Below are 24,265 nucleotides of genomic sequence, written 5' to 3'. Positions count from 1 at the left end.
AGAACCCTTCGGGGGCTTCCATGTGGCTCAGAGTCATGACGACGTGCTTACAGTGACCTGTGGGGGGCGCCCCCCATCACCTCTCTGACCTCCTCTTCCTGCTACCCTCCCCTTGTTCACACCATTCCTGCACTCCACCTCCCTGCTGTTCCTTGCATCTACCAGGCCCATCCTACCTGGAGGCCCAGGCACTAAGAGCCTGCATTATAGGGCTTTCTTGCTCACCTCCTGTAGATCTTTACCCAACGGTTCCTTTTCAGTGAGGTCTTCTTTGGCTGCCCTGTGTAAAATGCATCTGCACCCCACACTCCCTACTCCCTGCTTTAGTTTCCCCTTAGCAATTTTGGAGCATCTTATTTGGTCTACTAATTGTCTGTAGAGTACAAGTTCCAGGAGGACAGGGAGTTTTGTGTCTCCTTCACTTGTGGACCCTAGGCCTACAAGGTCCAGCACAAAGCAGTTGTTTGATAACTGTTTGTTGAATCAATTCATGAATAATAATAATCTGAAATAGAACTTACCAGGGGAAGGGTCAGGTATAGGTGCCACGTGGACCCTCTGCACAGTAGAACCGATTTCTTTTTTCAGGAAGGAAGGGATATAGTTTCCAGCCAGTCCACCAGAACTTGTTGAGGTGGAACCAACTGATTTGCAAAAGGAAATGCTTGTTACTGCCAAGACATGCACAGGACACCAATGGGGGTAAAGGACAGTGGGGCAGGACAATAGAGAACCAGGTTTTGACTTTCAGGGGAAAAGAATTAGGATAAAAACAGTGAATTCCGAGCAAAGCATTCCACCACATTACACTGCTGGAAACACTGGGGGATGGGGCGAGGGTGTGCAAAGACAGTGCTGACCCTGTAGCCTGTACCCACAAGGAGGCTGGTAGGTTGGTTTGCTTAAAAAAAAGGGGAAATTTGGAATTTTCTGTTTGTAATAATAAGTTTAAGCTGTTCTGGAATTTTCTTTTGCTGCTCCATAATATACAAGAGTTAGCCTTCCATGTCAGTATATACAAATTCCAGAATATGGTTAAATCATAGCTCATTTAACCATTCTCTTATTGATCAGCATACAGGTTATGTTAATTATTTAGCTATTATAAGTAATTCTATGCTAAGTATTGTCCAGAACCAGAAAATTAATCCTTATTAAAATATATTAAATACATTCACTTTTTATGTCATTTCTGTCTTGAGACAGTTTTAAGGGCAGGAACTGGGTGCTATTCATCTTAGTGTTCCAGGCGGTTCATGGAGAGCCTTACATATAGCAAGTAATCAATATGTATCGGATGGGTGAATGCGTATCTATAATGAGCCTTATTATTAAGGCTTCAAGGTGCACACGGAATAATGAAGAATGTTATACAAATGGAAGTTATATCCATTCGGAAGAGTTCATGAGGGGGAGAGTTGCTCTCTGTCTTCACAACACAGAGCATTCTTGGCAACTGCTCAAGGCAGAGCGGGAGAAAGGGTCTGGAGCTCATGTGCGAGGAGCTGTGTTGGTCAGCTGAAGCACATTTTGCAATTTTGGTGACTAGATAGATAAGAAGAAAAATGGGAAGAGAATTTGAACAAGGAAATCACAGAAGGAAAAAGACGTAGAGTCAGTAAACACAAGAGAAGATGATCAACCTTCCTTAGTCAATGGGGCATGCGGGTTGAAGCCACAGTAAGATGCCATTGCACACCCTCAGATGAGCACCCGTTGACAATCTCAACAGTACCAAGAGGCATCAAGGGCAGAGCACAACTCCCACACCCTGCTGGACAGCAGCTGGGCAAAGTCCAAGATGAACACAGCCTTTAAGCTAACGCATTTACGTCATACCCAGAAACCTCACACGTGCACACCACCTATAGGGGGCATCAATGTTCACTCCGGTGCTCTAACTGTGAAAACTGTCAACAACTTACATGTTGGTCAAGAAGAGAAGGAATGAATAAATTATGTTCTAAGTGTCCATCAACAGATGAATGGATAAAGAAGACGTGGTATAGATATACAATGGAATACTACTCAGCCATAAGAAAGAACAAAATTTTGCCATTTGCAGCAACATGGATGGACTTGGAGGTCATTATACTAAGTGAAATAAGTCAGATAAAGACAAATACTGTATGATATAACTTATATGTGGAATCTAAAAAATATTAACAAAGAAACAAAACTGAGTTATTTGTAGTAAGGCGGATGGACTTAGAGTCTGTCATACAGAGTGAAGCACGTCAGAAAGAGAAAAACAAATACCGTATGCTAACACATATATATGGAATTTTAAAAAAACGGTTATGAAGAATCTAGGGGCAGGACAGGAATAAAGACGCAGACGTAGAGAATGGACTTGAGGACATGCGGAGGGGGAAGGGTAAGCTGGGATGAAGTGAAAGAGTGGCATGGACTTATATACACTACCAAATGTAAAATAGATAGCTAGTGGAAAGCAGCCTCATAGCACAGGGAGATAAGCTCGGTGCTCTGTGACCACCTAGAGGGGTGGGATAGGGAGGGTGGGAGGGAGACGCAAGAGGGAGGGGATATGGGGATATATGTATACGTATAGCTGATTCACTTTGTTGTACAGCAGAAACTAACACACCAATGTAAAGCAACTATACTCCAATAAAGATGTTTAAAAAAAATATTAACAAACTAATGAATGTAACAAAAGAAAAGCAGACAGATATAGAGAACTAGTGGTTGCCAGTGAGGAGAGGGAAGGGAGGAGGGGCAGTATACAGGTAGGAGATTAAGAGGTACAAGCTATTAGGTATAAAATAAGCTACAAAGGATATATTGCACAGCATGGGTAATATAGCCAATATTTTATAATAACTATAAGTGGAGCATAACCTTTAAAGATTGTGAATCACTATAGTGCAGAACTGTAGCTTATATAATATTGAACAGCAGCTATATTTGAATTAAAAAAATTATATTCTAGTATGAATAATAAATCGTGGTATCATACACTCATATATATTGTATATGTAATACTATACATAATGTGATATATATTCTATGGATGTATAATTGCTGCATATGTAATATAATTATTAAAATGAGTGGAGATCCAGGATTATATGCATATAGATTTTAAAACATGCAAAACCATACTAGGTATTTCTTGTATACTAAAAACAAAGCATGGGGCTTTCCTGGTGGCGCAGTGGTTGAGAGTCCGCCTGCCGATGCAGGGTACACGGGCTCGTGCCCTGGTCCGGGAAGATCCCACATGCCGCCGAGCGGCTGGGCCCGTGAGCCATGGCCGCTGAGCCTGCGCATCCAGAGCCTGTGCTCCGTGACGGGAGAGGCCACAACAGTGAGAGGCCCGCGTACCACAAAAAAAAGATAAAAAAATACATGAACACTCAATGGACAAAGGCAGGGAGAAGAGAAGCCCAGATGTTTACTTGGCATGTGGAAGGGGAAGCAGCCCACAGCAGGGGAAGCTGTCTACTGGGCACGGGGCATGTCTGCCTGGAGGACTTCTGAAATTCATCCGTCTATTATAAAAAGAGTAGGCAGGGGCTTCCAAACCGTCCACCTTCCAACCAGAAGGGGTTCTGATGCCCAGGGCTAAGGCTGGGCCATCAGACAGAAGGGAGAAGCCAGAGCAAGGCAGACCCAGTGAAGTGTGACACTGGAGGTCGCCCACCACAGAGCAGGGCCTCGGAATCCAGACCCGTAAGACTGTTTTTCCCTCGCACCAGGGAAGGCTGCTCTCATCCCCTGCTACTCTTTTCATGTTTTTTTTTGTTGTTGTTGTTTTGTCGGTGTTTTTGCGGTACGCGGGCCTCTCACTGTTGTGGCCTCTCCCGTTGCGGAGCACAGGCTCCGTCCGCGCAGGCTCAACGGCCATGGCTCACGGGCCCAGCCGCTCCGCGGCATGTGGGATCTTCCCGGACCGGGGCACGAACCCGTGTCCCCTGCATTGGCAGGCGGACTCTCAACCACTGCGCCACCAGGGAAGACCCCCCTGCTGCAACTCTTGACGGCGGAGCCCGAGGGAACTGGCGGAGTCCCCAAGGCCTGCTGCCAGGTGAGAAAGGGCAGCACGGGCCTGGAAAAGAGGCCCAGGGTTTTCACGCCAGAGAGGCCCTCGTGGTTCCACAGCTTGTCAACCTGCCACATCCAGAGAATCTGCTTCTTATCATTTAGGGGTTAATCATCATTGCTCACCTGAATTTATTTTGCTGATCACTGATACCATCCCTGAAGATTTTCCAGACAAAGCAGAACTAGACCATGGATTAGATGGAATAAAATCCTTTCCTGGACTCGGGAGTATGCCGTTTCTTATATTTATTCCTAATAGGGAAGAAATGTTTTTCAAATGCAAAATTTATATTTAATCTTGCATCACATGTCAGAGATGAAACGAATGCAGAATCCAATCTGTCCAAGACTTCCCGTGTTTCAACAATCAAAGCAAAAACTGACCGTGATGATGTCATCAGATAGGTGGCAGAGGAAAGATGCCATCTCCGGGGTGAGTGTGCTGTCTCACTGGTGGGTGGCCTGACAGACCTCAACTTCTACCAACAGATCTGTCCACGTCTGATGTCTTGACCACCTGGTGCAGTCCTGGGCTTCTGGGTCCCTTGGCCTTCGCAGACCACTGCCTTTCTGTCAGCCGCCCAAGTTCTTCATTTGTCCCTCCACACCCCCAAGCCCAGCTCTGCAGCCCTCTGCTCTCCTCTTTCCGAATTCTGAGATTCCATCCTCTCAACCTGACACGGACTATTGGAGGTGACTCTGGTCTGTACCAATGACCCTCACTGACTCCCTCACGCCCAAGGCTGCCTTGACCTCAAATGCAAGACAAACCACTCTCCCCCCCGGACCACCCACTTCCCACTCCTATCAGGCCTTGAAGGTAGCTTTCAGAACAGAAAAACTCAATTCATCCTTTACCCTTCTTCATCCCCTAGAGCCAGAAAGAAATAACTCTCTCTGCCTGTGCTCACTGCAGCTGGAGTCTTTGCCCCCCCCCATACCCTGTCATCTGGGAAGTGGCAGGCCAATCTCCTAAGGCCACAGTGCCAAGCCTGATGAGGTCTGGCAGGATTTAGGAGGCCTGTTCCCAGTCAAGAGTGGGGAACCAGTGCATCAGCAGGGCCTCCATTCCCCGCCCTAGGTCTCCACCCTGGGTCTGAGCACCACTGTCCCCACCTGGACAACAGCGACAGCTTGTGGGCCCCTCACCCATGCAGCACACAGATGTCAAAAAAACCATGTCAGTCCACCAGCTACGACCCTTCAAGAGCTTCCAGTGGCTCATGAAATAAAATCCAAATTTCTTATAAGACACCCAAAGATGCCTCACGCGTCTTAACACCTCATCCTCTCTGACGGGGCTCGGGCCATATGCTGGCCTCTCACAAGCCAAGCCCTTTCCTGCCTGCAGGCCTCTGTACTGGCTGTTCCCTCTGCTCAGCATGTCTCTGTGCACGTGGAGTTCTTTCCCAATCGCTGGGGCCCAGGTCAGAGTCACTTGCTCAGAGAGGCCTTCCCTGACCACTCTTTCTAAAGTACTGCCTCTGCCCCCATTTCATCACCCTTAATGCCAGTTGTCACCATCTGTGGCTATGGTGTGTCCATTTATTTAGGGACTGTCTCCCACCACTAGAAAATACGAGGGTGAGGATACTGTCTACAGGCTGCTGGCTAACGTCACTGCATAGCCTGTGATGTGAATGGAGGCCCTAGAGGTGGGCAGCCTAGTGGCCCCTCTTGGCTATTGTGTCCACCAGATTCTCAGTGCCCAGCACAGGACGCTGTGCAATACGGATTTACTGATGGAATGAATTTGTGAACGAACGGTTGGCTAACACTGTACGCCTAGAATACGGAGAATGCGAAGAGAGGTCTGGGTCCCCTCCAACTACAATGGTTCACTTAACCCCTGTGGTACAGCCACATGGGTTGACTAAGCTCCCATCTGCTTTCCTGAGAAAACACACAGGGCTGGTAGTTTCTGGAGAGACCTTGGGCAAGCTGCCTGGTTCTTCCTGGTTACTCCTTCCCTGGGGACTGGACCCGGTTTCCTCTACCAAATTTCTTATCTTAGGCAACCACAGAAGATAAGAATGTGAAGCCTGGGAATTCCCTGATGGTCCAGTGGTTAGGACTCCGCACTTCCACTGGTCAGGGAACTAAGATCCCGCATGCCATGTGGCCAAAAGAAAAAAGAAGGAAAGAATGTGAAGCCTGGGCTTCAGCTAGTATTTCTATGGTGGTCCCACCAGTTCGGAAGAGAAGCCCCAAGCACTTGCAATCCAAAACAGGATCTTTGTGAACACGTGATTCCAGGGACACGATTTCTTATCCGCGATCAGAGCAGAGGCAGGAATGTTTATTACCAGGCAGGTACCGGGAGTGCTTCAGGTAGTGCTGCTTGGCCGCCGACCTCAAGGTGGGCGTGTCGCACCGGGGATAGGATGTCTGGGTTGGGGCACTATTTCCGGTGCCCACGGGCTCTGAGGGCTTCAGGTCCAGAACACTCTCAAATCTGAGTGGGGAGAAGATGGTTTCGGTCAGCACGAGCTGGGCGGCTCATCGGACGTAAAGATGACCTCACAGACCCCAGGTGCAGTCCGTGCACAGACAGAGCCCACACTTGCCTGCACAGAGTCTCATCGCTCTGTCTCTTCTTGTTTTTCAGGTCAATCCTGGTGAACGATGGGCTGAAATCCGAGTCATCTAAGTCAGCCCAGCCATCAGAATCCTTTGCTAACCTGGAAACGAGACCCCACCTTCTCCTACTCTTTGGCTTGATCTCACCATTTTTGTGCTCCAGGCCAGTGAGAATTCTCTGTGTATACAAGGAGAGGGGGGAAAAAAGCAATACTTGGCATTAACGGAGCTCACCCACGAGTAATGCCCATTCTGAACTTTCTCGGTTATGTAAAGGAGGGTTCTGGGGCGTTTCCTTCCCCAATATGCACTGTTTATTGGAAAGGACAACGGTGGAAAACACAGTCCTGGACCTGTGTCATTCATCCTGCACAGATTACATCAGTTTTCATTCAATGGGGACGCTAAGCTGTGTAAGATAAGGATTTAAAAAAAGAAATTTAAGGTACTTCTCACGTATGAGGAAAGTGGCTGGATGCTCAAACAGGGCTCATCTCTGAAAGAGTTAGTGTGATTGACACTGTCCTAAATAGAATGTAAGAGAATATAGCTAAAGTGTCAGTCACCTGCTCTTTTATAGAAAACGATGCAATTAATGCCTTCTTTGCCTTCTCAGTAGACCTGGATCCTATTTAACTGCAGAATTAGCTACAGTAAGAAATTTCCAAACACCCACTGCTGCTGCAGGGGTAAAGTGGACAGTCTGGAGACACCATCCCTGAAACCTCACGCTGCCCTAGTCGGGAACCAGCACTCACTGAGTGAATGCTAGTCGACAGATAAAGTATTCTTTTTGCATAAAGGTGTTAGAAGATCAGACTCTCAGACAGCACTATAAGGCTAATGGAAACCAGACTCCCGTGTCAGATTATTGTCTTATTGACTAACACTCACTGCTTCCTTTGGAACAGCAAGAGGAAAGGAAAGAGCTGGGCTCCATCAACAGCCTGGCATACCAGTATCGACTGATGGCACCGACAGGAATAATGATCTACAAATATTAGTGGGGCACTTGATGATTTTCAAAACACCTTCACAAGCAGCAGGACCTTTGAGCCCCGTGAACAGCCCTGTCTGGTGGGCAAGACAGGCATTAGGATCCTCCTTTTCCAGATTAGGACACTGAGTCCACAGGGATCGAAAATAACAATGACTAGCGCTCTCTCATTATCCACCCCTGTTTCACAGATGAGGGAGCGAGGAGCACAGAGGCCAGGTACCCTGCACAGGGTCACAAAGCTATGAAACAGCAGAGCCGAGATGTGAGACCCTAGTGATCTGGGGCTGCGTCCAGCCTTCGGCCACCACCCCACGGCCAGGCCCCCAGGCGCGGCACTGTGATTCACAGGCAGAGCCAGAACTTGAACTTAGACCTTTAACCCCAAAGACAAGGCTCTTTTCACAAGTCCATGATATTGCAAAGACAGATCTATGATAATTAGACCTTATCTGCTGAAAAAGAAAATATTTCACTCAGTAAGTAGGGTCAGAGGAGGGACGGGCCAGACACAGGGCTCTCGAGTGAATCTTCCTGCTTACTGCCTGGGGATGCTTGGCGTGGAGGGATGGCAAGAGCAAAGGGCTTGGCTTGTCCTCTGGAAGGTGATCCGTCCTGGAAGCCTCGGCTTTGTAGGGGTACGTGAGATGCTGAGGGGGCTGGCTGGCTTGATGCTGTCTCAAAGAAATGCGCGTGTGTGGCTTGGTTGGGGGCTGGGCAGGAGGGACCGGCTTTATGTGAGGCGGTGGGGCTGCCTTTTCCAGACCGTCCTTCTGTGGTCTTCCTGAATCTTGAAGGCTCTGTGTAGTGCTGCCCAGGGGGTGCCCAACCTGGAAGTAAGGATATCGCAGCGCCTGGAACGACACATAAGGCTGTTTTAGGAGAAGAATCTGGCCGGGAAGGTTGACACCATTCAGGGTTGCTGGCTAGATGTCACGAAACCGGTTTACTACAGTTGCTTAGCCCAAACCAATTGTAAAACAGCATCCTGAATCTGTAACACCCTTTGTGAATTTCCTTATCTAAAATACTGTAAAATGTACGGACTGGTTGCCACACTCAAATTACTTGGGTAAAGCACCCAGGTTCACTGCTATGCCCTTTGCTACTTCTGCCAGTATCCTGGCTTTGTAACTTATTTGCTGTGTGTCTTAAATATAATATTTCACCGTTCTAAGCCCATTTCTTCAGTCCATAGAAAGAAAAAAAATAAAATGGAGAGAGCCAAGTATAATGATCCAGGAGGACTCTGAAAAATCAAATATAAAATAAGCAGGTACAGATAAACAACAAGGATTTACTGTATAGCACAGGGAACTATCTCCAATATCTTGTAATAATCTGTCATGGAAAAGAAATGTATATAAAACTATCACTTTGCTGTACACCTGAAATTAACACAATATTGTAAATCAACTATACTTCAACTAAAAAATAAGCAGGTGCATCTGCTTTAACACCAGAAACGCCAAGAGTGTAATGCATGCTACAGTTAAACCTTGCCCATCAAGATAATCACGCTCTCTGGATTGCCGAGGGATAAATCTTAAAGTGCTGGGTTTGCAATTCTTTCTGAAATACCTCTAGTCTTTTTGAGTGGAAGTCATTGAATACAACATAACCTTTCTCGATGAATCTGGGACATAGCTATAAACACCTGTAATGATAATAAGTGTAGATACAGAGGCAAATAACATGGATACTCCCATAGTGGTCCTGGACCCTGATATCTAACTCGGAAAGTCTCTGTAGTTCCAGGTATTTTTGCAACTCTCAACTGACTTGGGGGTATTTTTAGCTTTTCTGATACTATTCTTAAAAGTACACATTCCTTTCTTGGTTCCTGGGTTCCTTACAGAATCTTTTTCTTTTCATCTCTAAAAAACTTTTCATCGTAAAAAACTGGGTTCATCAGAAAGCTTCCTTCCTGCCCTGAAACCATTTGTTTCTCCAACCTTCTTGAGCCATCCGGGGTCTTGGCTGTTTCTTCTTTGAGCCACTGGACAGCTGCTTTTCTCCCATTCCTTAATCCCCCCAGCCGTCAGCTCTCAGCTCTCACAAATTCTAACGTCATGTCGGCCCTGTCTTCAAGTGCCTCTGTCACTGTCGCTCAGCCAAATCACTGACTCTGATTAGAACTGGTCACCTTCTTGATTCTCTGAGCAGTGGGATTATCAATGAGACAAGCTGAGAAGGGGCCGGGTACAACTACCACAAAAAGAAGCTGGCAGGAGGCCTGGCGGGGTTTGAAGCCCATGGCGCTACATGTCTCTTTTGGGTGCACTTTATAATCTAAGTCAAAGTGGCCTCGGGGGAGGGCGGATTGGGAAAACGGGAGGTATGGAATTGGGAAAACAGTAGATGTGTCATCCACGGACAGAACTGCCATTGATAGCACACTACCTGTACTAGTTACTGGTGGAGTTATTAAGGCAAATCACTTAAGCTTTCTTTTCTTTTTTTTTTTTTTGCAAATCACTTATACTTCCTGAGATTCAGTTTTCTCATTTATAGAATGAAAACAGTAACACCTACCTCATGGAGACTTCACAGCGTTAAAATCACATAAAAACATACTAAAGCATGTGCAAACTATAAAGGGCTATAAAATGCTAATTACATTTATTATCCTAGCGCTCTCTCTCTGTCATCTGTAAAATGAGTGATTTGGATCTTACAAGATATTTTCACTTTGAAACTGCCTTTCAACAACCAGTACTGCCTTATAAACAAACTGCTACATCATCTTAACTCATAGAGAATATATTTGAAAACATCTGCCAAAGACAGGTGGATATGTGTTTATTTTCATTTTCACGTATATGGTGATATATGATGTGAATTGTATGGCAATTTTCAAAGCAACTATATTGTTTACACCTTAACTACTTTAGACACAGACAGTTTTAAACTATTTTAAGTTCTTATACCTTATATAGTTCACCATTAGTGGTATTCAATAACTAGTTTTCACACATAATGCCTAATAAAATACTTCCCATGAGATTTATAGGAATTATTCACAGTTAGACATGAACTTCGAGAGAAACGCATCCGAAGAAAATGGAAGGAAACCTGACTAGCTGTTGGCCGTTTCTTGGGATCCCACTGCAGCATGTCTCTCAGGAGATGAACTGCTTCGCTGCTGGCATTTGGAATCAGGGTCTTCAAGTTATTGGGCACACAGTGGGGCCAGCGGAAGTTCATAGCACTCGACAGTTGGTAGCCTTCAGGCCAGTCAGTCTGAAAGAAGGAAGAGGTAGAAAATCTTGCTCAGCCAATCGCTGTGATCGGACTTTATAATCTGGCATGTATGGCGTGTCACTGCCACGTCCATACTAACTATGGTGGTGGTGGTACTGTGGGTACTGAAATGCAGGAGGATGCTAACAGAGAGACACAAAGAACAGGAAGACTGGGGAACAGTGGGAAAGACACTGGATTTGCCACCAACTTTTTCTTTTTGGCTGAATCGCGTGGCTTGCAGGATCTTAGTTCCCTGACCAGGGATTGAACTTGGGCCACGGCAGTGAAAGCGCCAAGTCCTAACAACTGGACCGCCAGGGAACTCCCCATTCCAACTTATTTTATAACTTTAACACAAGACAGTTCACCTCTTGAGATCTGGGGGTTGAACCAAATTAGTATTTTCCCAATTGCGTTCCATGAGGCATAGGTTTTGGAAACTGCTAATGAGATTTTTTTGGGGGAAAAAATAAAACAAAACACCTTGTTCTTGGTCAAATAAACTTGTGAAAGCCTCATATTACTATATCCCCATCTTGGTGAGTCAAAGTACAAATGCTTAGAAACCCAGCAGTCAGGAGAGCTATTAGTCTCAAGTCCTCCACTTTTTCATGCATCAGACCTACGGGGCACTCAGCGTGGGAGCGAATGACGGAAGATGCTGAGCAATCAGTCTTTAAGATCCCTGTTAGCTCCAACAAACTCCTGTTTTATAAGACACATTCTGATGTAATTGCTTTTTACTTTTTTAAAGTGAAGTGGCAGATTATATAGCTTGTATCATTCATTCACTTAGAATAGTTACCGAGGGCCTCCTATATACTTAATGTTGTTGGGTATCCAAAAAATAATCCAATATAAATCCTGTCCTTAAAGATATTATGGTCCGAAAGAGAAAATAAGACATTTATTTTAAAAGCACAGTAACACAAAATAAAAAGTAACAAAGGTCACAAGAGAAGTAGAGATACAGTCATCCAGAGGAGGGACAGATTCCAGCAGGAGAGTCTGGAAATCTTGAAGAGGTGGCACTAATGATTCCTTCAGATAATTTCTCTTTCTTTCTTTTTTTTTTTTTTGGCGGTACGCGGGCCTCTCACTGTTGTGGCCTCTCCCGTTGCGGAGCACAGGCTCCGGACGCACAGGCTCAGTGGCCATGGCTCACGGGCCCAGCCGCTCCGCGGCACTTGGGATCTTCCCGGACCGGGGCATGAACCCGTGTCCCCTGCATCGGCAGGCAGACTCTCAACCATTGCGCCACCAGGGAAGCCCCCTTCAGATAATTAAAAACATTTTTTTGAGGGTCTGGTTTGTACCAGCAATGGTGCTAGAATGTGTAAAATAAATGCAAAAAGAAACACGAGACAAATCCCTTCCCTGAGTGAGCTTATGGTCCAGGAAACAGATTATGTACACATGATATATTAATAACACAGAACACAGCTGAACATGAAGAGATTAGAGGAATAGGGAGGAGAAAGATTACGAGGGTCTTGGAAGAAGAGTGGGATTGGGGCACATGAGACATGCACTTGGCAGAAGCGGGAGATTCTAGAGCACAGAGCCAGGAGGGGTGCAAGTGGAGGATAAGGGATTAGAATTAGGGGGCTGGGCAGTAGATATTTTTAGGAGGGGAGGACAGTACCAGAGCTGTTCTTTAGGGGAATAAGTCTGGCCACAGACTGGAAGAAACGCTGGAGGGAAAAGACTTGAAGGCAGAAAGACTGGGGAGGTGCCCCCTTCCCCAGACACAGGCAGGGCTTCAGTCTGAGATACTGGCTGAAGATAGCAGGATCTATGGGCCAACTGCTTGGATAAAGGGAAAGGGGAGCAAGGGAGAGAGGAAGAAGGTAAAACTGAAACTCAGCCTCAAGGCTAGGCTCTGGGATGTGATGGGACCACAGGCAGAAGTGGGGAATGAGCGAAGGAGGCTGGTTGGGGGCGAAACAAAAAGCAGTCTGGGGCTCCCCTCGTGGCGCAGTGGTTGAGAGTCCGCCTGCCGATGCAGGGGACGTGGGTTCGTGCCCCGGTCCGGGAGGATCCCGCATGCCGCGGAGTGGCTGGGCCTGTGAGCCATGGCTGCTGAGCCTGCGCGTCCGGAGCCTGTGCTCCGCAACGGGAGAGGCCACAACAGTGAGAGGCCCGCGTAAGCAGTCTGGGTCAGACGTGCTGAGTTGGAGGTAAGGGTGAGGGTGTCAGGGAAACTTCGCAGAGAAAGATGTAAATTTGTGACCAGAGTTATAAAGGAAAGGGGGAGGGCTACAGATCACATTAGGAGACGTCTGCACGGATAAGAGTTGTAGCCACGAGAACGCAGAAGCTCTGCAAGGGAGCGGAGAGGACGCGGGCAGAAAAGCAGAGGAAGCCAGGACGTCTTCCACTGCAGGGTAGGAGAAGGGCGTGGAGGACTACCCAGGGCGAGGAAGATCCAGAACGAGCCGGTGCTGCCCAGGGCGGGGGGCAGGGGACACAGGAAGCTGCAGCTTTGTCCCACAGGCCTTTGTCCCACCTCATTACCTTTTTGGGTGTCCCCAGCACTTGGCAGATTTTGAAGATTGTGTCGATCTCACTGGCCCCGGGGAAGAGTGGCCGGAGGGTGTACACCTCTGCCATGATGCAGCCCACGGCCCAGATGTCGATGGGGGAGCTGTAGTTTGTGGACCGCAGGAGCACCTCCGGGGCCCGGTACCTGCAAGACCAAGGAGAAGCTAGTTCCACACCTGCCGGTCAGAAGCAAACTAAATACACAATCAGCTCCTCAGAGCGTTTCTGTATTTCTGTTTTCTGTCTAGTTCAGGGCGGTGCATGGACTCATCAAGCAACAGCTGTAGCTGCAGTGTAAAGCTGGACTCCTCGCTTCACAGGGTTTTCTATGGAGCATTTCTTGACAGGCCTCTGCTCTAGAGCATTTTCGAGAAATGCAGACAGTGAGAGAGAAGAGGAAAAGAGCGAGTGAGAGAGGAGGGAGAAGGAGCGAGAGAGAATATAGAACTAGTGGTCTGTAGGCTCTTCTTGGTCATGGCCAACTGCTTAAATAACATTCTTAGGGCCTGAAAGTTTTACTAACACCAACTGGCTGATTTTCAGACAGGTCTTTGGAGAATCTTTTACACAACTCTTTTAGGAAAAGGTCTTCTGGAAGCTCTATATACAGAATATTATTTAGATTATGGAAAAGCACAAGGGACTTCCTTATTAAAAAAATTTTTTATTGAAGTATAGTTGATTTACAGTGTGTGTTAGTGTCTGTTGTACAGCAAAGTGATTCAGATACATATATTCTTTTTCTGATTCTTTTCCATTATAGTTTATTACAAGATATTGAATATAGTTCCCTGTTCCCTGTTGGACTTCCTTCTAAAATTGTTTACAACACAAGCTTTTTTTAAAAAAATAAATTTATTTATTTTTATTTTATTTATTTTTGGTTGCGTTGGGTCTTTGTTACCACGCATGGGTTTTCTCTAGTTGCGGCGAGCAGGGGCTACTTTTTGTTGTGGTGCGTGGGCTTCTCACTGCGGTGGCTTCTCTTGTTGCGGAGCACGGGCTCTAGGCGTGCGGGCTTCAGTAGTTGTGGCTCAGGGCTCTAGAGCACAGGCTCAGTAATTGTGGCGCATGGGCTTAGTTGCTCCACAGCATGTGGGATCATTCCCGGGTCAGGGCTCAAACCCGTGTCCCCTGCATTGGCAGGCAGATTCTTAACCACTGTGCCACCAGGGAAGCCCCTATAATACAAGCTTTTAGGCTTGTATAATGCCAACATTCCTACACATATGTGTTTCAAATGGTGTTCTTAGTGGAAAATTAGTATTTGTGACAACATTATCCTCAGTATAATCACATGGTCTTTAAATGGTCTTTAAAAATGAGAAATGCAGCGCTTCCCTGGTGGCGCAGTGGTTGAGAGTCCGCCTGCCGATGCAAGGGACGCGGGTTCGTGCCCCAGCCTGGGAAGATCCCACATGCCGCGGAGCGGCTAGGCCCGTGAGCCATGGCCACCGAGCCTGCGCGGACGGAGCCTGTGCTCCGCAACGGGAGAGGCCACAGCAGTGAGAGGCCCGCGTACCGCAAAAAAATAAATAAATAAATAAAAAGGAATGCAAACATTAATATTATCCTCAGTATAATGGTATATTTTTAAAGAAGTGCAATTAAATCCTTTGAGGAAGATGGTACTCACCATCTGGTAGATACGTAGTCTGTGTATGGAGGTCTTGATCGGATTTCTCGGGCCAATCCAAAGTCTGCAATTTTCACGAGTTCGGGTCCCATGCAGAGGAGGTTCTCTGGCTTTAAGTCCCGATGGAAGAAGCCTGTGGAGGTGGTGGAGAAGGAATTCAGAGGCAAGATCGTGTCTGCGTTACTCTTTGTAGCTGTATTGCTCTTTTCATGACAGTGATAGTCTGGTATGACCCTGAAGGCTCTGTACATTCATCCCAATGGTAATGCAGAGCCCTTTGGACCATTCATTTCCCCTTGACAAATACAAAAATGTCGAATCATTCAAAAGTTGATCTTCATAAATTTTTGCCAAGAGAGCAAACTTCTTTTAAAATATCAAAACTCCATTATGGGCTGAGATAACTTGGCAAAAAGAAATTGTCACTCAAAGAAAAAAATATCATGCCTACCCTGCCCCAGTCAGCCAGAAAGAATTTGAGATTAAAACCATTTCAAAAGACAAGTCTTATGGCTACTGAGAGTTTACATCACAGCAAAAACACAGTCACATTTTTTGTTTAAGAAACAAGGGATTTATGAATATGACCTACTCGTATCTGAGATTCTGGTGTGTGTTGCAACAAATGTTTAAATGTCAAATACTGATTACTTTGCCCAGTAAAGAAGCACAGGGGTATATCTGTAATTCACATTGTGAAAGGCAGAGATAACTCGTGGAATGGGAAGCCTGTCTTAGCTACCGCAGGGCTTTGGGGGTACATGTAGGAGAGACTCAAACACCCACTGATCAGTATCACATGCCTCTGAAGACCCCAAACCTTCCTCCTGCAGAGAGTACCACTGACAGACATCATTCTGCCTGAGTCTAAGTCTCAATGGGTCATCAAATCCGGAAATACAACTGTGTCAGTGCTGCTGATGGGGTTATTGGTTACCTGCCACCATTACCAATGTTGTGAAGTTGGATTCTAAGGAGCGCATTTACGGGAGGAAGGAAGAGCTATCACTGAAGACGTCGGCTATTCCTCACCCACCTCTGTGCCGATGTGCTCCAGTCTGCATCTCTAACGTGCCTGCTAAATCCTCTCCAGACCTGTGTCTCTGATGGGACAGAAGCTGATGTCACTGTCGCCCTTGCATTGACCTGTCCCAAACCACTCTTCTCCTCTCCCAAATTATCTCTCCTTCTTGAACGTTTGATATGACATCTGGGTAGCTTGTAGTTATGCTGGATCCATCTGTCCCCAGACAGTAATGGAGCTGTGTCACATTTTCCATCAAAATACCTCCTATCTGTCCTTTCTGCCCTTTCTCTGACTTAAAAATGCAAGCAGTTATGAGAATGGGATCTTTTGCCAGTGCATCCAGCAAGGCTCCTGTGGCCCCTAAAACATATGACCTGCGAGACCGATGGTCTCTCTTCCTAAACACTCAGAGCATCAAAAGCATGAAAAATGTCTGATAATGAAATGTCCTCCACCCCCAGGCCTCACGGCAACTCCCCCTGCCACCATCTATATAACACCCACTCAACAAACCTGCATCTTCTCCCTGTTCAGTTCATCCTATCACATCAACTATACTCAGATACGAGCATCATTCTTGGACTCCAGACCTTGGACCTTGCTTCCACCCAGGTCACGCTCCAGTACACACTGACCACCTCCTCCCATCGGTCAAGATTTATCCTTTCCCTGCTAACTCATCTTTAATCCTACTTCCACAGAGAACATGGGCACTAATGAAATGAGGAGAGAGAAGATTCTGGTTCCCCATTTATCCCTCTAAGCAGCTTTCCTTTCTATGGATCATACTTCAGGCCCAAAATAAACTATCAGAGGGAAAATGGCTAGGAAAAAAAGTTGAACTGCAAACAGACTCCTTAAAAGTGACTGATGAAAACTGTATTTGTCAGCTGACATATGTCACCTGTTATACTGTATTCGAGGATAAGCCTTTATAACTAGGAAGCATTTGTGAATATGTCTGTAGAATATCTGGCCCTCTGTTCTTTTCATTACTGAATAATAGCAATAATTATTATCAGCCTTATACCCATGAGTTCTATTCCTTGGTAATTTAAGGTATAAGACCCTCTTGTCATGTACCTTTACTTTTCATCTCTATTTTAACAAAGCATCACGATTTTATCACTATGAGAGGAAACGCTGCATAGTGGTTAAGTGTGTAGACCGATCAGGTTGCCTGATTTCAAATCTGGCTGGAAAATCACTTAACCTCTCTGTGCTTCACTTTCCTCCTCTGTAAAATGGGGAAATAACAGCATCTACCTCATGGGGTTGTTTTGCAGGATTTAGCGTGTTAATATTTGTAGAGCTTTCAGTGCAGCGCTTGGCACATCTGCACCTTGCAAGAGCTTGTCACTGTTAGTAGTACGAATCCTCTCATTTTATCTTGCCCACAACCTGGCAAGGGGGACAGGCAGACACGGCTCCATTTGTTGCAGATAAGAATTAAGGCTCGCGAGGCCGGTGACTGCCCCCCCCCGGGGCCCCCCCGCCTGTGAGGAGGTGGCACTAAGTTCTGATCTGACTCCTGGCTGGGCACGTGTTCTGCTGATATGTGCACTCAGGCTTGTAACAATGAGCCCACGTCACCCTCTGAGCTTCTGATTCACAGTGGAAACCCTTATTGCTGGGCTATTCAGAGATCAGGCAACAGCAAAGTGCTGTTAACACAGAATCTTCCTGTTCGAAACTGTTTGGCTTTCAGAACACAGGAACAGACCTCCAATTTAATTTCAGGGTACCCCATGCCAGTCGAATAACAGAGGGATTTTCTCTTTCATCCTGGCAGAAAATGCGTTGTGCTTCCTTTTTTTTATTAACAACCCTTGGGCAAGAAAAACGTCAAGCCACAAAGAAGGCTTTCTCCCCTCCACATTCTGTTCATGAGGAATCTGATAGGAATATATGGAAATAACCAGAGAACACTTAAACGTTATGAATTTCTGTAGCACACCTTCCTGCTAGGGAAGTTGTAATTTCACAGATATTACTGAATTTAAACCCACAGTGCTTTTATCAAGAAGGCCAGGAGGACAGCAACACATAGAAAGGCCAAGGGCTGACTCAAGGTCACGCACAGCAAGACAGTGGTGAAACATGGTAGCAGAGAACCACCTCTTGGGGCCAAACATTGTCCTTTAAGCTACCTAAGGCGTTCTGGATTTCCTGCATGGATATTTGTAAGGGCAGGGCAAGGATGAAACACGGTTTGCATTAATTATTTAATTCCTGCAAAGTATATCTGCTTTGGCATTGCTCGATCAGCACCAAGTGGAGCTGAGTTTTCATTCCCTGTGGGGGGGAGTAGTCACTGACATGAACCATGGCCATGGCAACCACCTGCAGCTCTGTTCTCTGCTCCCAAAGGAGTCCACTCCTAGGGACAGAATGCACCTTCTCACAGTGAGAACCAGACAACAGGGAGGAGCCTGAAACTCACAAGACAAATCTGCAAAGTGCTTTTGATTATTTCTTTTCCGTGACTGGAGGAAAAGAACAACATAAAGCTCCAAAGTTAAGTCAACACCGTATGAAAACCATTCTAAAGTTTTCAAAAATCATTTATCAATGAAAATGAGATAGAACCTGCAAAATGAATATCCATCCCACCTCCAACTACTATCACCACTTTCTTCACTTCTTGTTCTCTGTTCTCTGTGAGGAGAGACAGGTTTTTCTAGAGAAGTGTAGCAAACGGGCACAGATACGGGAGCTAATCTCCGCTCTACCGCTTTAATGCAGTGGGGCGTTTGGCAGGTCTTTAAACCTCTCTGAACCTCAGTTTCCTCTCCTTTGAAAGGAACAGATACCATCTGTCCTCTCTACCTGAGAAACTGGCAAGGAAACAAATAAGGTAACGGATGAAATGATATTAAGCTCAGACTAGGACTGGCACTTAGCTGGGGGAGAGTGTCCACAAGAATCTTAGGGAGAAGCATGGTGCTGGGGTTAGAAAAGCAAAGGAGGTCTGACCGTCCTAAACTGAGCTTTCCCTTCCACCATTTCTGAACACAATCGGAGTATGTAAGGTGTGCAAGGAAGACTGACAGTGCAGAGTTTCAAAGAGGTGTTTTGACACAATAATTTAGGGATGCTAAATTACTGAATACGAATATGTACTGTGTGTGTGTGCATACATGTGCATTTGTGGGTATTGGGGGGAGAGTGTATGTGTAGGTGCACATGTGCATGTGTACACGCAGATGTGTGCGTGTGTATGCACAAGTATGGGTGCGTGTGTGTGTGTGTGCATCTGCATTGATTTGATGGGATTTGGTAGAGACCTGGATAAAAGGATACAAGTTCTTTCTGGCAACAACTATCTGAGTCTCACAAAAAGCAACAAAAAGGAAAGGAAGAGAAAGCCAACACATATCAACTTTCTTATAGATCCACCATGCCGTTCCCAGTACTGAGCAAAGAGCCCCAGTAACTGAGACACTATGACGGGTCCCTACGTGAAAACTTCTGGTTGACCTTTCTCTTTGGAGAATCCCTTTGATTTCCCACCATTTCTTTTTCCTGGGCTCTCAAATCTAGTAAGTGCCCCTTCTCCTCCTACGTGTCCCTAAAGACACCATACCAGAAGTTTTCAGCATTTTGCAAACTCATACCATCCCTTGGGAAATTCTTGTGGCAAAAGTGCTCCTTCTACCCGTGTCAGTGGAATCAGAGATACCTTTTACTGAAAACTTTTTACTAGAATTGGTTCACGGGCTTGCATATCACTCTCGAATTATTCAGCACATGCCCGCAGCTTCCAAGAACTTGTACAGACAGCCTCTGTTTGGCCTCTAAATGTGATGGCTGCTTAGGGGTCACAGAGCAGGCTGGGAAGGGTCCCAGACGTACCATGCAGCACAATGTCTTTTCCCCTCACTGCCAATTTGCGTCAAATCTGAACTGACTGTATCATCAAAGGGCTTCCGCCCAGTTTCCTTATTGGGTAATGAAACTCATTTGTTGGTGCAATATTTGCAATGGCAATGATACCCTTAGACTGGGAGGGAACAGATTTCTGTCTGTGCAAGATCAGCTTGCCATCTGTCTGTATGTCAAAGCAACCTCAAATGGCCTTCTGAGGGACTCCTGGCTCCCCTGGTAGACACGTCCATCCCGAGGCTCTGCGTTCATGAGAACATATCGACCCAACCCAAGCTGGGTCTGTGGCCAGTTAGTAACCCAAACTAGTAATGCCTCAGGACTTGCTGGAAATATAACCTCAAATGCATTGCTACTCAATACTGTTCAAAAGTTCAGCTAAGAACAATAGTGATGGAGGATTTCCTGAAGGGTATATGACCATCCATACCTCTGGATGCCTTAAATCTCTCCCTGGACTCACCAGACCATCCCCAGAGTGAATCATACTGGGCCCCAGTAGGACCATTTTCTCTGATCAGGTGATGTAATTGGCCTATATTGAGGAAGATGACCTGAAACTGTCCCATGTAACTTGTCACTGTGTTTACCATAAAGTCATGTTACATAAGAATCCATGACAGAAACCTCTCTGGTATCAGTACCAAGAAGAGTTCTGCTTCTCTTGGGCAACTGAACTGTTTTTACCTTGGAGGAACCATGTAGGTTGTAACTGGTCGTGTTTCACATTCTGCATTGTCTGACAGCAAACTCAGGCTCACATCTGTAGCCTGCTTCTTCTACTTAAGTAAAACTTGCTGACATGCATTTTGTCAATTAACCTCACCCCGGCTATGTCCGTGCCTTGTTTTGCCTTTTTCTTTGCTTATTTTAAGTGTATTTTATTTTCCTGGATTGCATAGATCTTGTTAGACCACTTTGCACCCTTCTGAACAAGCTGAAATTGAAATACATTAAAAAAATGAAAAGCCACAGCAAAGCAGTGTTAGTTAGCAGGTTAAACATCATATGTGAAGCTTCTATGGATTCTAATCGTAGGTTCCTGATTCACACACCAGTTAACGGTCAGGAATAACCTTAGATCTGTAACTAACAAGCTTAATGTTAAAGCCTAACGAATAAGAACACACAGACATGATAAATAATGAGGGAAATTCAGAAATCAAGCTACAGAAGATAACGTATTCCAAAATCCATTGTCAGCCTCTCAACTCTTCAATTTTTTCTGAGAGTCAATTACAAAAGACACTGATGCTTCCTACATCTTCTACCTGATGACAGCATTTCACTGCTATTCCAAAGCACAATACTCCAAATCACCTACCGTGTTTGTGAATAAATGCAAGTCCTTGCAATATCTGATACATGATATTTCTTATAGCAGATTCAGGAAACAACTTATTTCTGTATAGGGCAGAGGAAAAAAAGTTATAAGTCTAGATTTATGAAATTTGTTAATGAGAACAAAGCCCCTGTTTTCATGTTCTTTTGGTTACACAGTAAGAATTTAAGAAAACACTTGCTGACATGCTAATTGGACTAGATCCTCTGATAATAAAGGTCAAAGAAAAACAACTGCTTATCCATGTAAGAGAGCATACCTTATAAGCACCAAATCAGTCATGTTACAAAAAAGAAACGATCAAACATTTAATAACAAACAAACAAATTCCCTCCAATGTATCATATAAAAGTCTCCTCTCTCCATAATATAATTAAAGCTTAAAGTTTTTTGATGGGGAAAATCTGAGGTCTTTCAGATGAAGGGCTTATGAGATACGGTAGATAGTGACATTTTCCCTGGCTGGGCAAACCACACAGCTTCTCTGCTGTTATTGACAATGCAAATGATATTTGTTCACTGAAATCACTCAGAAGGATGCTCAGAATGGCATTCAACTGCCACCAGGAAAATGTGCCCAAGAGGTTCTACATGGTTTACTTGTCAAGTCCAAAATGACCATCAGAGGTAAGTTTCTTTAATTAGTTTCTTTGTCTTCCCAGCGTGCGAGCCCTGTGCACTGTAGTAAGAAAGGCACTGAAAGGAACCTGGAAGTTCCGATGGATGGCTCAGAATGAATGAAGCTGCTACACCCCTCACTTGTGGTCACTCTGCCCATACAGTCCTGTTGGGAAGGAGAGCTGCAGAGTATCTGTTAAATCTCTGAGCCTGTTAGGGTGAATAACCCATTAAGACATTCAAGACGGCTGCACTGAAAGCAGCTTCTCTGCCGTTATCACAGGGCCTCCAAAGCAGGAATGCAGATGGGGCCCCTCATCTCATGGGCAGCTTTAAACAGCCAAGGCCAAGCAGCATGACCACAATAAACAAAAGCAGAAAGAAAACACATCCACTTTGCAACATTTATTTCTAAGATCATGATGACCACACTGTACCTTTCTTTAATGAGTTGGTAAAGATTTTCCTTCATGTACTCAAAGATAAAATAAAGATGATCATTTTCCCTGATAACTTCTTTTAATTTTACTACATTGGCATGGTTGAGCTTCTTTAAAGACTGAAAGGCAAAGAAGAAAAACAAAAAATTAGAGCAAGTCTGTTGTTGAAAAAAGTAATTCCACATATACTTAGGGAGAAACACCTAATTCCAGAACCACAGAGTGCCACAATTCATTTGTTATTGACAATGTGTTAATAAATGGTATTTCTCTGAAGTTGGTATTAACTTTATGTAGAAAAACTATGTCAATTAACTGACTAGGAGGTAAGAACTTGACCATAACTGGAACTCCTGGCTGCCCCCAGGACCAGGCAGTGGGCCAGGGCTATTTTAGGTGCACTCCCTCCAGGTGATGGAATCCACGCCATGAAAGTGGCCAGAGGGGAATCCACTGAGGCTTTGATTGATCTGATACTGAAGAGGCAGCTGCTGGGAGCTGAGATCACCAGGCAGCAATCTGCAGACACTCTGAACAGGAAACTGCTCAGACAGAGGCTGGCAGCCTGATTCTCCCAACTTTCTTCTGACGCGTGTGTGTCCATGGGACGTATAGTACTCCTTACAAGGTGAGTGTTAAAGGAGGAGAAGAAGGAGGGGAGAAGGAGGAGAAATCTCATTGGAAAGACCCTGAGGTGAGATGGGAGAGACACCTCTGCTTCCAAGAACAGCAAAGGTAAAAAAGTCAGGCAGGGGATGAGGAACAGAGGGTGGCTCAGAAAATGGTAAGTGACCCTCTGATTATTCCCCATGCACATGTGTGGTTTTCCTCCTCCTGGAACATACACGTGAGCGCAGCCGTGCGCAAGCTATTTTCTGTTTGCATCACTAGCTCTGTCCACGGTGAACAAATACACTTTCATATTGGTGAGCAGTAATCCAGTTCATGTGTGACAGCCGGACACCCAACTGTGGGTTTTGCTCACCAGGTGATCAGAATTTGATAGACTGTCTCCTTCAAGAATGCCTCAAGGGGTCACCGTGGCAGGGGGTTGAGCCCTTTCATTCAAAAAGCCTCTTCCTCATAGAGACGTGAGTCCGATAACAATAAATTGTAAAGCCCTCTTTATCTCTGAATTTCCTTCAAAGGAACATTCCTTCCATAAAACAAACAGAATGTCTGAAGATGAAAGTGTTAACATGAGTGTCCAAATCTGGAAGGACACTCAGTAACGACGCACCCAAGGGATCAGAGCTGGGGAATGTGCAATATGACCGAGTTACTTCAAGCAGCTGGGAAGAGGGAGGAAATATGGCCAGTGAATGAGAACAAAATAAGACTCTTCTGGAACCTCTTCCCTGAAAGACAAGCTTTTGCCAAGCGCCTCTCTGGCAGGAAATACTCAGCTGTTTTGGCCAAATGGCCAAATCCTTCCAGAATGACCCAACAGGCTGATTACTTTTTCTAGCTGGGTTGGATTTCTGGTTCTCCATGAGTAGCAAGCATTGCCTAACTTGTAAGCATTCACCAGACTCTCATGGACTGCAGGCGTCTTTCCTGCTTGTTTGCTTAAAATGCACCACCAGCAATGGCTGACGTGTCCAGTGGATGAGCAGCAGAATGAACAGGGCAGATTCATTCAGAGGAAAATGAAGTCATTTTCAAAGCTTTGCAAGAAGAGAATTCTAGGCAAGGAGTAGGATACCGTCTGCCGCAAGTGTGTTTTGAGCATGAATTACTGGCCCAAGTCTAACAGTGGCTCCAGCTCTCGTTTCTCAGTGAGGCTCAAGGGCAAGTTAAAGTCTATATCAGTTTAATAGAAAAAGAATTAATTTAAAACATGAATTAATTTTGCGGAGAACTTCATGTGATTCATTTTCAA

General features: G+C 45.5%; 1 protein-coding gene across 1 annotated transcript in view; it reads right to left on the bottom strand.

Moving 5' to 3' along the window:
• Positions 1-24,265, bottom strand: part of CILK1 (ciliogenesis associated kinase 1) — a 34,359-nt gene that overhangs the window by 3,921 nt on the left and 6,173 nt on the right. The window contains exons 3-12 of the mRNA XM_022582136.3: positions 22,381-22,502; positions 21,308-21,387; positions 15,072-15,204; positions 13,409-13,580; positions 10,721-10,888; positions 8,188-8,499; positions 6,636-6,826; positions 6,375-6,523; positions 4,192-4,320; positions 522-644 (exon numbers count right to left, since the gene is read on the bottom strand). Coding sequence (XP_022437844.2) covers positions 522-644; positions 4,192-4,320; positions 6,375-6,523; positions 6,636-6,826; positions 8,188-8,499; positions 10,721-10,888; positions 13,409-13,580; positions 15,072-15,204; positions 21,308-21,387; positions 22,381-22,502 — 1,579 coding nt within the window. The remainder of the gene's footprint in view (positions 1-521; positions 645-4,191; positions 4,321-6,374; positions 6,524-6,635; positions 6,827-8,187; positions 8,500-10,720; positions 10,889-13,408; positions 13,581-15,071; positions 15,205-21,307; positions 21,388-22,380; positions 22,503-24,265) is intronic.

This window comes from Delphinapterus leucas, chromosome 10, assembly GCF_059928025.1.
Source record: "Delphinapterus leucas isolate spDelLeu-1000000601 "Yukka" chromosome 10, BTC_Dleu_Yukka2, whole genome shotgun sequence".
NCBI classification, from domain to species: Eukaryota; Metazoa; Chordata; class Mammalia; order Artiodactyla; family Monodontidae; genus Delphinapterus; species Delphinapterus leucas.
This window is presented reverse-complemented; position numbering and strand designations above follow the sequence as displayed.